The 13,303-nt window shown below is 53.4% G+C and overlaps 1 protein-coding gene across 2 annotated transcripts; it reads right to left on the minus strand.

The window, feature by feature from the left end:
* Positions 1-270: 270 nt before the first annotated feature.
* Vps9d1 (VPS9 domain containing 1) lies at positions 271-13,282 on the minus strand. Of its 2 annotated transcripts, none has more exons than XM_032887325.1 (15): positions 13,134-13,282; positions 11,731-11,806; positions 9,470-9,559; positions 9,220-9,382; positions 6,551-6,662; positions 6,400-6,462; positions 5,440-5,492; positions 5,254-5,341; positions 5,001-5,086; positions 4,119-4,603; positions 3,375-3,504; positions 2,914-3,119; positions 2,546-2,642; positions 1,126-1,230; positions 271-645 (listed from the first exon to the last, which is right to left on the minus strand). In XM_032887325.1, the coding sequence occupies exons 1-15, from the start codon at positions 13,230-13,232 to the stop codon at positions 552-554; spliced, it is 1,947 nt and encodes a 648-aa protein (XP_032743216.1). In that variant the 5' UTR covers positions 13,233-13,282; the 3' UTR covers positions 271-551. The 2 variants fall into 2 exon arrangements, with proteins under 2 accessions (XP_032743216.1, XP_032743215.1); XM_032887324.1 differs by having other exon boundaries at positions 9,470-9,562.
* Positions 13,283-13,303: the final 21 nt, after the last annotated feature.

Genomic DNA, 13,303 nt, shown 5'->3' on the forward strand with positions numbered 1-13,303 from the left:
TAGGAGAAAGGCTCACATCCCGGCCCTGTGCAGTGACACCCAGGCCAGCAAAAGCACACAGAGCAGTTGCTGCCTGGTAAATGAACAGACAGTCTCACACTACCTCCACCTGCACTCGAGGCAGGGTAAAGCCCGCTTGTTATTAACAAGACACTGGCTCACACGAATGGGCTGTCTCAGGAGACTGGCCTGGCAGCTCCCGATGCCATGTCTCTGCTGGTACCCCATAGGGGCTGCCCAGTGTCCACAAGAACAGGTCAGGGCCATCGGGTTTACTGAAGCCCCTTCAGTGTTGCAGGCTCCCCAAGGAGCAGCAGCTACAGATTTCTCCTATGGGGTTTGAGAGGCAGGCTCAAGACAGAGCAAGCCTGATTCAGCAGCCATGTCCTGCCAAGAGGCACTGCCCGAGGCCTCCAGGTCAGATCTATGGTAAAGAAGGTGGGCAAGCTAGATTACCACCACAGCAGGCTGGCCTCCAGTGTCCCCAAACCAGATACAAAGAACAGTATGGAGGCCCTGTGGCTCCTTTGGTCTGTGAGGTCCAGCCACCACTACTTGTCCAGCCGTCCCCGGGACAAAAGTTCCACATAGCTCAGAGCACTCTGCAGTGATGTCAGGCAGTACCCTTCTTCTCCAATCAAGTACCTGTGGAAGTGGGAAAAGGCGCATGTCAACTGAGAGGACAGATGCATGGCCGGGTCCTGTAAAGGACAACGTCTTCCTTTCTTGCTTAGGCAATGACATGGCCATAGGTGAAGCTGTTAGGGAGATGGGTCGGGGCAGGCTTTTCCCCACTGCCAGGCCTGCTCCTGCGATGGCCCTGTGGTGCACACTGCCCTACCCTAGGCTGATGTTGCCCAGGGCCTTCAGCTCCCGCAGAGGGTCTTCCGAAGGCTCCTGAGCATGGGGATGAGTATCCCGTGCAGGGCTGAATCTCAGATGGCTGTCTAAAGGAGATGGTGGGGCTGCGGCCCCCACAGCTCCCACAGCCTATCATAGCCATTGCTTTGTAATGGGGATGAGGTTCCCTTGTCCTCCTTGCCCCTGCTCTGTCCCCAGCTCTTCCCACAGAGACCCTTCCCCCACACCACCCTCCTAATCCCGTTAGCATGGGCTCCTTCCTACCCTTCATGAGTGAATTCCTCCAGGGCTGCACACTCTGATACTAGTTGGGGGAGGCCACTTCTCAGCACCACAAAGGACAGAATGGGCAGCAAGTCATCAGCACCACTGCTGGGCAAAGCAGAGAGGTCAGTGGGGCCAGGGCCCAGTGGGACACTTGCTGTAGCTCTCTGGAGCCATCTTGGTCAGGCTGGCTACAATTCTTGTACTCCATGCCCCATGAGCCCAGGAGATTGCCTAGCCATGGTAATACTGGGCCCAAATAACACAATGGCAGGATGCAGTACGGTCTCTTCTGATTTTCTACTTGGCTGTGAACTTACATGCTTTTGGAAGCTTAGGAGCAAATGTCCGAGACTGAAAAGGACTGCCCTAGGCCCTTTGCTCACCTCAGGAGAGGTTTAGCTGCACTAGCTAGGGTATACGAGAAGAGCTTCTTGGAAGAGCATGGAGCCAAGAAGCACGGGGACAGCTGGAACCTGAGGCTATGGCCTGGGTCTGACCTCTTCCCCATGGGTCAGGAAGGCTCCACACACCCACTGCACCTGCTCAGTGTCCTGCCAGCCACAGGGATGTGATAGCCCCCGTTAGGGATGGCTTTGCAAACACTTAGCCTGGGAACTCGTTTATAGAAAGGGTAAAGAGGGCAGAGGTGGAGGGCTCTGTGGTGAGGATGAATAGCAACCCAACCTTAAAGTGGGTGAGAGGTATCTGCCCTCCTCCTCTTGGGTTGAACTCCTCCGCACGGGTGACCTCACTGGCTCTAATATTTACTTGTGGGTGAGCTCATTGGCTCTAATGTTTACTTGTGGGCTCCAGGTACAGGCCAGGGTCACAGCCCCTCGGCCTGCCAGCAGGTGTCCAGGCTGATCCTGGTCCTTGGGACAAGGTTCAAAGTTCTGAGCTCATGCAAGCAGCATGAGGGACACTGACCCCAGGTCAGAGGATTGAGTTGAGGAGAGGCGGAGGCTCAAGCATTGCAGAGCCTGGGGCTGTGTCTTGGGTGGGAAGAATCTGCCCCATCTTGGATGTGCCAGGAGCCCTCATGCTAGATCTAGTCAGAAAAGGGGCATCGCTTTGAGAGTGCACCTTCCCTGCTCCCTCTGTATGTCCCCGGGGCTCCAGGCAGGTCTTTCTCACAGAGTAGCTCTGTCTCACCAATTAACCCAGGACCCGGGACGCCTAGAGTTTCTTGGCCTCGTTAGAGTAGCAGCTTGTCCAGATGAACTGGAATACATGGTTGTGGGGTGAGAGTCCTTGCCCTGTCTCCATCCCAGGTCTTTGGTAGACATGAGCTGTACTCTGAGGTGATGTGATCTGGGGCTTCTAAGTGAAGCAGGGCCACCAGGGTCCTCTTCGGCTAGTCCCAGGGTAGGAACACATACTAGCATACCTCCAGACACTGGCCCCGTTCTGAACTCACATGGCAGCAGCCGGGGGCTGGGATCCACCCTCAGGCCTGGCCTCTTGGGCACGGCAGTAGTCTTCTGCACAGATGCAGATGACCCGCAGAGTCCGCACTGTGGAACAGAAAAATGGCTTCAGCGGGTGTGACGTAGTGAAAGAGTATTTGCCAAGGGCGGAAGACTTGAAGGAGCCGGTGTGAGGGAGACTCTGCTGTTCCCTACATCCAGTGGTGTCCTAGTACTGCCCAATGTCTCCTGATAGTGCAGACTGGAGAAAGCTGAAGGGCACTGCCCATATCTGCTTAGTGACGGGCTTGTAGGCTAGCGGGGGAGGTATACCCCACCTTCCACCTCTCAAACCTCTGGGCCCCTCAGATCCCCGCACCGATGCACTCCAGCTTCTTCTGAGGGCAGCTCTCCAAGACCAGCAGCCCCAGTTCCTGGGCTGCGGTGCAGTAGGGGTAGGTGGAGGCTTGAGCCTCAGGGACGCGTGGGAGGAGCTTGGTGGGGACGCCAAGGGCTGTAGGGGGTGCGTTCCTGTACAGCTCCATGCTCCTGCGCACAGCAGCCTCCCGGGTACGGTGCACACTCCTAAAGCAGAGACCAGACTCAGGCGTCACAGACACACATTCCAGAGTCATGCAGGGTTACAGCTGGGGATCTCTGGCACTCATCCGAGAAGAGCTGCTCAGGTATTTGAACAAACAGACAGAGTGTCCCTAGACAGATAGGTGGACAGAGCAAACTTGCAACACCTGAGGATGGCCTCAGGATCAGACAAGCCATTGGGAGACTAAGATGGGGACTCCAGCTCATGGGGATGTCAAGCTAGGCTGGGGACAGTACCTGTAGAGGGCTAGCAGCAGGGGCCACAGTGGGGAGAAGAAGGGCTCCTCGATGCATGCCAGGCAGCGGTCTTTGCAGGTGGCTGTATTCAGGCTTTCGAAGGCCAATAGGGTCAGCGAGAGCAGTCTGTCTGCCAGGAGCAGAGTGTGGAATGTCCAAATGTGCTATTGCCTGCCCCACCACTCTAGAAGCTCGGAGTTCAAGTCAGGGTGCCCTGCTCACCAGATCCAGCTCCTGCCAAGCTGAGCGACAGCACCTAGGCCTCGGGGTTCTACCTGGTCACCCTACTTGCTCAGCCTCTCAAACCCTCCCCTTGCTGGGGCCAGGTCTTAGGTCTTCTTCCCTGGGGTTGACTTGGGCTCCCAAGCAGCTAAAGGATCTGCCAAAGGGAGGGGTGGATGGCTCCTTCTGAAAGGACTGGCTCCTTAATTTACACAAATCCCAGAAACTTTAGAGTTTCGAGGAAGGCCCCAGGCTGTTAAGGCCTCCTCTGGCTCATATAGTGCCTAGAAGCCTTGGAGTAGGCACAGCCAGGCCACCTTTGTAATCAATGGCACCGCATCCCCAGCTCCCACACCGGCTCCGCCCACTGTCTGAGGCACTAAGGTAGGCTAGGGCCTGCTCCTCTGGGCTGAATGCTGGCTCCTGTGGGTGGGTGGGCAGAGATCCTTGCTGTCCCGGGCAGCACTTGAGGGCTGGCAGGTGCAACTGGAGCAGGTCCTGTGTTGGTCCCTGCAGGCTCACCGATGGCATTGTGAATGTCCTTTACTGTGCTCTTCAGACATTCCAGCAAGGGCTCCCTCTTTGCTCCTGGGGTCTGTGGCTCAGACATAGCCAAAAACTGTTCCAGGTCCTCAAAGGAGCTGTCCTTGTCTGGCAGGTGGGGTAAAGCACCCACCAGGGGTGAGGAGGGCCCTGCTGGGCTGCCATCTGCCTCTCTGTCCAGGGTGCCTGAGTGGAGTGTGGGGATAGAAGGTGTGGAAGGAGGTCCGTCCAGAGCTCTTGGGGCTGCACTGGGCTCTGAGGGGGAAAGCATGCAGTAGAGGCTCTGGGAGGACCGAAGTCGCCGGCTCCCGGGAGCTAGGAGGCCATTGGCTTCTGGGGGCAGGGAGCAGCTGCCTGGGGCAGGCACAGCACAGATAGCAGCCCGGCTCACAACAGGGTACAGTGCACTGTATACTGCACACTGGAGCTTCTTCAGGAGCTGGGAAATGGGGTGATCAGGAAGGCTGCAAGGGGAAAAGCAGGCAAGATAGCCCTCAGGAGTCGGCCCAGGAGGGCACCTGTCATACCCACGCATTTTCCTCACCCCAGGAAAAGTGAGCACCATAGCAGCCACCCTCAAAGCTGGGCAGTACTTCAACCTACGTTCTAGCCTGAAGCTTAGAAATCTGACCTCAATATTTATTCATCGACCTCGGTCACCTGCACCTTATGCCCTCATCTGTGACATCCCCTGTATAAAAACTTGCCACACTCCTCTGGCATTCCCTGCTCGTGACTCACAAGTGCAGTGGGACCCGTGAAATAGCCCTGGCCTTTCTAACTCATCTCCCGTCTTTCTAACTCTTCCCCCAGCATCCAGCAGGAAGAACCTCAGGCTGGGGGTGGGCTGTGAACGGATACCTGAGCAGGTGGGAGACCAGGCTGGTCACCAGCGACAGGTCCCCTGGGCTCCGCTTAAGCTTGGCTCTCCAGTGCTTTGGCCAGTCCTGCAGGACAGAGGACCTTGGAGGAAAGCACCGTTGGATCTCCACGATAGGGTTCCCTGCAAGGGCTGTGTGGGACGTCCTGGGGTGTGGGAAGGAACCAAGTCCTATAGGCCCATGTGATCCCAAGGCTGCCATCCCCCTGCTTGGGCCGGTGGGAGTCGACTCACATGGTCTTGCTCATATTCCAAGATGGCAGCATACAGGGCTCGCTGCTCCCGCTCCTCTGGGGTCAGAGCAACTTGACTGCAGAACCTCCTGAGGAGGAAGGCAAGCTGGGAGTGGGGATGGCCCTAAGGACCCAGGGAGCCCCTTCAGGTGTACCAGCATGCCTATGCGTCAGGGAGGAACCATACCTGTTGGCAGCCTCCTGAAGTCGCAGGCGGCGCTGCTCCATCTTCCGCTGCAGCTACGGTAACAGAGTCAAGGGCCAGTAGTGTCTGACCTGAGTGGGCCTCCACCCTGCCCTGTGCCTCATCTGCTCCACACTCGCCAGTGCACTCCATGTCCCAAGGGTCTAGGCAGGTAAGGCTGTTTGTGCCTTCTAGAGATGAGTTCACCCAGAACAAGGCCAGGAGAGCGGCCATTAGTTCAGGAAGGGGTTCACTCAGGAAGGTACAGAGCAGCTAGTTAGTGTGGGGAGAACAGGACGGCCGAGCCTAACTAGGTCCTCAGGAGTGGAGGAAGGGTTAAGGCCATGTCCTTGAGGGGACACTGCCTCACTGCTGGGAAGGCCTATAGTCCTACACCCACCTGGCACCTGGCTCTTGCCCTCACCCACCTGGCCCTTTCCCCTCACCCACCAGACACCTGGCTCTTCCCCTCACCCACTTGACACCTGGCTCTTGCCCTCACCCACCCGACACCTGGCTCTTGCCCTCACCCACCTGACACCTGGCTCTTCCCCTCACCCGCCTGACACCTGGCTCTTCCCCTCACCCGCCTGACACCTGGCTCTTGCCCTTACCCACCTGTCTCCTCCTCACCCACCTGACACCTGGCTCTTCCCCTCACCCACCTGACACCTGGCTCTTGCCCTTACCCACCTAACACCTGGCTCTTGCCCTTACCCACCTGTCTCCTCCTCACCCACCTGACACCTGGCTCTTCCCCTCACCCACCTGACACCTGGCTCTTCCCCTCACCCGCCTGACACCTGGCTCTTGCCCTTACCCACCTAACACCTGGCTCTTGCCCTTACCCACCTGTCTCCTCCTCACCCACCTGACACCTGGCTTTTGCCCTAACCCACCTGGCACCTGGCCCTTCTTCCACCCTCAGCTCAAGACCTCACTCTTATCTCCCTGTAAGGATGCTGTCTCTTCTCTTGCTTTGGCGATCACCAGATTCTCCATCAACTGCCGCTGTAGAGACAGGGTCTAAGGAAAAAAGGAGGATGTAAGGCCCGTTCCTCAACTGGCTTGACCCTTCTCTGAGCAGACCAGTTCCTCTCTGGACCTTGCTCACCAGTGATGTCTTCTGCATGGCCTGGCTGGGGTCCAGACGGGCCATCCGGGCCTCATATGTGGCCCTCAGCTTCTGGTTTTGTAGGGAGGCCTTCTCCAGTGGTGTTAGCTCCCTATAAATAACAACAAGCTGCTTTCCGGGCACAGGAAGTCAAGTCTAGGAATGTTCTAGAGGTCCAAGCAACCATCCTTACACCCTCTAGACCTTGTTCTAAGACCAAGAGGAAAAAAGACGGTGGGGAGGCAGAGAGGAGATGCAGAAGGCTGATCTAGGGCAGGCTAGAGATCTGGTGCCTAAACAGAGGTGTTTGTAATGCTAGGACTTGGGGCTTCTCAAGAGAAGCAGGACGTCTGGATTTGTATGGAAATAAGTTACGTATCTGTGGCAATAAAATGGAACTCCTAGAAGTCACTACAGGGGCCACACAGCAAGGTCCATTTGCAACCCACCAAAAGGAGAGATGTGTCTATTCAGCTTCCAGTGCTAGCAGACAAAAGGGCACGGAGAGGACTGAGGCAAGGTTTGTATCGGCCCCAGTGCTGAAGCCACACACAGACAGGTGGGGCTTGGGGAGCCAGTGGGGTGCAGGTACCTCGGGAGTCGTGAGACAGGGCCTGATCCATCCACGCCCGGTTCACTGAGCTCTCTGCGCCTGGGTCTTGGTGTCTTTCTTTAGTGTAAGAAACTGTCTCTGTGTAGCGTCTTCTAACAGTCCCCTCCCCCACTGCCTTTCTTCTCTCTCTAGAGCTTCAAGGAACATGCTAGGCCTTCTGTCTTCTTATTTTTTGGTCTTGTTTCTATGACATCTGCATTTTTATCATTTGCCTGCTGATTTTTTTTTTCATTTTTTTTTTTTTTATCTTTTCAGCTATGCACTTTTTTCTTTTTGGAAGCAGGGTTTCTCTGTGTGGCTCTGGCTGTCCTGGAACTCACTCTGTAGTGCAGGACTTGAACTCTCTGCCTCCCAAATGCTGGGATTAAAGATGCATTCGGGCGGTGGCCCTTTTTTTTTTTTTTTTGTTTTTTATAGCCCAGCTGTTTGTGAACTTGCTATATAGCTAAGACAGGCCTTGGCTCAGGATTCTCTTTCCTTCACTTTCCACATTCTGGGATGACAGGCATATGCTGCCACCTCTGACCAGACTAGCCTCAAAGTCAATAGGTAGCTCAAGGGTGGACTTGAACCTGCGATCCTCTTGAGTCCACCTGCTGAGTACTGGGATGACACGGAGTACTAGGGGTCCAATCCAGGGTTTCGTGCACGCTAAGGAAGCACTGTACCATTAAGCCACATTCTCAACTACCTAAGTAGTTTCTATTTATTTTTAATTGTGACTTTATTTTTATGTGTACGGGTGTTTTGCCCGCACGTATGTCTGGGCACTAAATATGTGCCTGGTGCTCAAGGTGGCCAGACGAAGGTGTCAGACATCCTTTTTTTTTTTTTTTCTCCCCCTTTTGTTTTTTTGATTCAAATTAAATCATAACGCCCCCTTTGCCCAAAACAACGAACCTTCCGGAACTCCTGGGATTTGTATTCCTTGGAAAATAACAGGTTCGCGGGGGAAATACCCCTAACTGGTTTTCTTTTTTTAAATTTTTTTAAAGATTTATTTATTTATTATATATAAGTACACTGTAGGGGTTGGGGATTTAGCTCAGTGGTAGAGCGCTTGCCTAGGAACAAAACCTGGTTCGGTCCCAACTCGAAAAAAAAAAAAAAAAAAAAAAAAAAAAAAAAAAAAGTACACTGTAGCTGTCTTCAGACACACCAGAAGAGGACATCAGATCTCATTACAGATGGGTGTGAGCCACCGTATGGTTGCTGGAATTTGAACTCAGGACCTCTGGAAGAACAGTCAGTGCCCTTAACCACTGAGCCATCTCTCCAGCTCCCCCACCCCAAAATAAATAAATTTTGGCATTCATCTTTTATTCATTATTTCTATGAATATTCATAGAAATTATTAATTTTGACTCCATTTTTTTATATGCTAGCTTTGATTCCATAGTTTCTTGTTCAGGTTTCTTCAAACTTTTTTGTATTTCTTTCTTTTTTCTTCTTTTTTTTTTTTTTTTTTTTTCTTTTTTTTGGGCCTGGGGACCGAATTTAGGGCCTTTGGCTTTAAAGGCAAGCGCCTTCCCCCCGACCCAAATCCCCAACCCCTTCTTTTTTTTTTTTTAAATTTATTTATTTAATGTATGTGAGTACACTGTAGCTGTCTTCAGACACACCAGAAGAGGGCATTGGATCCCATTACAGATGGTTGTGAGCCACCATGTGGTTGCTGGGATTTGAACTCAGGACCTCTGGAAGAGCGGTCAGTGCTCTTAACCACTGAGCCATCTCTCCAGCCCTTCTTTTGTATTTCTAAGCAAACCTCCATGCTGTCTGGCCTGTGCCTGGTAACTACCTGAAATCTGCACAGGTCTGTTCTGTCGTCATTACCTCAGCACCCCTGTCTTCTATACAGCTATGTCTGTTTGCCACCCACGTTTTGAAAGAGGAAGGCACGCCCTCCCTCAGAGAGCTCGCACCTGCTTCTGTCAGGCAAGGGGTGTGTCTACTCTGAGAACCACTTTGACCCAAATGCTCCAAGGGAAGCTCACTTTGTCCAGCTCCAAACCCATCACCGGCGTCAGCACATCCCCCACCCTGCCCATCTTACTTCTTAGAGTTCTGCGATTCTGCCACCTGCAGCTTCTGGAAGATCTCAGGGGGCAGGAAAGGAGAGAGCTTCCCCCCTTCATCTGAACACACTCGGCGGTGTCGGCTGGTGGGCAAGGGCACGGGAGGGGCTGCAGGTATGGATGGCTTCAGGCAGATTTTCCCTGCAAGGCATGCACAGCACCCTGGTCAGCAGGCTAGGGACCAGCCCACAAAGCAGGCACCAAGAGCCCTCTTCTCTGGGTACCCACCAAGTTTGGTAGCTGTTGACTGGGCCCGCTCCAGACACTGTTCAGCCAGCTTCAGCATCTTTGAGGTCTCAGGGGGCACGGTTTCCCCAGCTTCTAGGGAAGGAACATGGGGGATGGTTAGTCCTTCCACAGTGACTCACGTGCTGACTAAGAACAGGAAATGTGAAAGCAAGGCAAGGTCACTCATATTCATCTCGGAGCCATGGCTCAAGACAGGGCAAGCACATGTGATTGACAGCCACGCATCACACTGACTTGCCCTTCTCTGGTGCCCGAGTGTAGGTCGGGCCTGCAGTCCTCACTGGACCTGCTTGCAATCATAGCTCCTCTGGGGATAGCTATGCAGCTCTCATGGCTACTGCACAGAGACATGGGTGTTACAGAATCTCCTGGCCACCACCTACTAGTTGGTTGTACAACAGACTTGCCCCATTGCAGATGCTACAATGAGCACGTCCACCTTCCATGGACGTCTCTCACAGGCGACCCACTGGTGTCTGTGCTGCTCCCTTCCCCTGTGGGCCCGCTTCTATCAGTAGACACATCTTCGTGCTCTGCTAAGTCCTCCAAGCTCCTGCACCCATTCTCCTGTCCCGCCCCCTACAACAAATGCCTCATAAACTACATTTCCCCCTATTCCATGTCCATTTTAACACCCAGATTCCCCTATGCTGTCCTTACTTTGTTAACGATGGCAGGTCATTCCAAGTTTTTTCTATCCTCTAAGATACTACTTAAGTTTCCTCTGGAGATTCTGCCTGGGACACAGGAGGCAGCCATTTCACCCTCGTGGTAGGAATCGAAGCTAGAGTCACCCCCCTAGACTCTACGTATCCTCTCCCATCCCAAGTCACCAGCTAGTCACAGAGATGGTGCCATTGACTTCCATTCTCACTCATAGGCCTCTCACCCCTGCCCCCCAGGGCATATGGCTCTAGTCCTGGTGCCTCAGCTGTGTCAGAGCTCAGCTGAGCTCACAAGTCCCCCAGTAGCAATCCCTGTGTTCCTATGTCCAGTGGGCTGCTTGTGCCTCAGACTTTACACACTCACAGTGCAATTCTCTACTTTTTAAAAAGATTTGAGACGGGGCCTCATGTAGCCCAGGCTGGCCTCAAACTCACTACGTAGTGATGATCTCAAACTTCTGATTCCCCTGCCTCCATTTGCTAAATGCCAAGACTTCAGACTTGTGCTACCACCTTAATTTATGCTTAATTTATGCCAGGGACAAATCCAGGACTTCATGCATGCTAGACAAGGGCTCTCCCACCTGAGCTACAGCCCTAGCAGCACAGCAGAATCACTGTGTCTTCCCTTATGTGACCTCCACCCTCATCTGCTTGGAACATCCCCTGCTGCTCACCATTGACCCTAGCAAGTCTGGTTGGCTTCTCTTTCATAATACACCCAAGCTCTTTGCTCCTCCCAATGCCAGGTAGAGCTCTGAGAGGTTCCCAAAATTTTCTTCCACATCCGTCCAAGATGTACAGAGCGCTGCTTTAACTACTTCCTCCTCAAGGACTTTTAAATGCACTTTTGCTGGCAATGTCCCCATTTTTGCGCAGCTCACTCTTGACTACCCTGAGGCAGTGTGCTGGCTGGTTTTGTGTCAACGTGACACAAGCTGGAGTTATGACAGAGAAAGGAGTCTCCCTTAAGAAAATACCTCCATGAGTCCCAGCTGTAAGGCATTTTCTCAATTAGTGATCAAGTGGGGAGGTCCCAGCCCATTGTGGGTGGTTCCATCTCTGGGTTGGTGGTCTGGGTTCTATAAGAAAGCAGGCTGAGCAAGCCAGGGGGAGCAAGCCAGTAAGCAGCACCCGTCCATGGCCTCTGCATCAGCTCCTGCCTCCAACTTCCCACCCTGTGTCAGTTCCTGTTCTGATTTCCTTTGGTGATAAACAGCAATATGGAAGTGTAAGCTGAGTAAACCCTTTCCTCCCCAACTCGCTTCCTGGACATGATGTTTTGTGCAGGAACACAAACCCTCACTAAGCCAGGCAGTGTCTGGGCCCACTGCATGATCCATCCCCTAATCCAGAGCAATGCCACCATATTACAAAATGATATCATATGCTAATGATAAGGACCAGGCTGGAAAGAAACAGGTGACCTCTGGAAGATCTCAGGGTGCAGAAGAAGAGGAAACAGCTTCCTCCCTTCATCTGAATACACTCATCGGTGCTGGCTGGTGGGCTAGGCCGTGGGAAGAGCCCACCATTTTACCATCATGAGCGGAGTAGCAAGTCTGAAGGCAATACCTGTAGTGTTTTCCACGTCTTCGAGCAACACCTGGGAGATGTAGCGGATGCTCCTCAGGTATTCCATGTACGCTTCCTATATGCAGGGGAGAGAATGACGGTGGTCAGGCTAGTAGTGACAAGTGTCTGCATCATGCCTGCCAAGTGGGGGATGCCCATGTGCAAACTGCAGGACCAACAGTGCCTGCTCCTTGTTTTGACAGAGTTCCTTCTAGGATTCAGTGATGGTCCAGCTAGAACGGAGATGGAATATTCCCCACCGTCTACACTTGAAGGGGAAAAAAATAAAAAGAAACAAAAATCAAAGAATTCCTTCAACACTGCGCTGAGGCGTTCCCAGATGGACACACCTCTCCTCTCAGCGTCTTCCTCTCCACCACTTGAAAGAGCATAGCTTCAGTCAGGAGGCTTGGGAGAGCAGCCTCAGTAGCAATACCATTTTCCACTCTGTGTAACAAAGCTCCCCTCCTGTGCAACTGAAAGACTAGTATTCTTTCCATGTCTTATGAAAAGCACTTCCTGAAATCTGAGGGAAGGATATGGGCTCATCTGTCAATCTCAATTTTTGGCTTAGGTGAAGAGAAAAAGAATTCCCTCTGCTCAAAGGAGCCCAGCGCACCGAGTTCCAGTTTTCAACTATGTGACCCTCACCCCCGACCCCCCACCCTCCACCTGCCCTGGACTCTGTGACAGCTCAAGACAGAATGCACTCTGGTCTATATGTGTTTCGTTTTATTCGTTGTCAAATTACCCACCTTTAATTAACTCAACACTTCATTTAAAAATGGGTTTCAGGTAGGACTCTGGTCTTGTGAGGATGCCCTAGAAAACTAAGATGGGTACTGGACAACCAGTGACTCTTCCTCTCCTATGATAGCTCTGAGTGGTCCGGCCAGCTTTTCTACCTGGTTGCGATCCTTTTAATTAGCATTCATTCTCAGTGACAGGCCACACCCCTTTTGTGTTTGCCTTTCTTTACAAATGACCTTTGAAGGCAACTGCGAATAGTAGCATCACGAATAAGCCAACAGTCGATTTTTTCTGGATTAAGTCTACACAGACTGTGTCAAGACCACACACACACACACACACACACACACACACACACACACACACACACACACACGTCTGTCACCTACATCTTGGATGTAGGTCCTTTGCAAACAGAACCTCCTCTCTATTTCACACGGACTCATTAAACAGTAAACCCGAGGCCCAGTGCGAGTTGAGCTGTCCGAGGTCCACGCAGAGCTCGGTGCCCTTAGCCGCCCGGCCCAGAGCCTCCGGGCGGGGTCACAGAGTGGCCGCGCGCGTCCGGAGCGTCGATCCCCTCACACGCCCGCCCTCGCCCACCAGGGGCCCAGCGCCTCCCGGAGCTGCTGCCGCGCCCCTCCCAGCCTCACCCGGGGCCGGTTGCCGGTGTCTAGCTCGATGGCCTTGTTGGCCAGTTTCATGGCGCTTTGCAGTGGCTTCGCCGCGCCGTCCCCGGCCGCAGCGGCCATGGCGCCCGGCGGGGGAGGCCGGGCAGCAGGGGCGGGGCGGACGCTTCCAATCCGGAACGCGGAGTGCGCAG

Source organism: Rattus rattus, chromosome 17, assembly GCF_011064425.1.
Source record: "Rattus rattus isolate New Zealand chromosome 17, Rrattus_CSIRO_v1, whole genome shotgun sequence".
Lineage (NCBI taxonomy): Eukaryota > Metazoa > Chordata > Mammalia > Rodentia > Muridae > Rattus > Rattus rattus.

What these genes read in the sequence shown, in the direction of transcription:
- Vps9d1 (XM_032887324.1), bottom strand. Translation starts at nt 13,232, where the DNA reads ATGGCCGCTGCGGCCGGGGACGGCGCGGCGAAGCCACTGCAAAGCGCC. An exon ending in GAATCGCAGAACTCTAAGAA is followed by an intron (nt 6,663 to 9,219) that starts GTAAGATGGGCA and finishes TGTTATTTATAG; the next exon opens with GGAGCTAACACCACTGGAGA. An exon ending in GGACATTCACAATGCCATCG is followed by an intron (nt 3,505 to 4,118) that starts GTGAGCCTGCAG and finishes TGCTCCTGGCAG; the next exon opens with ACAGACTGCTCTCGCTGACC.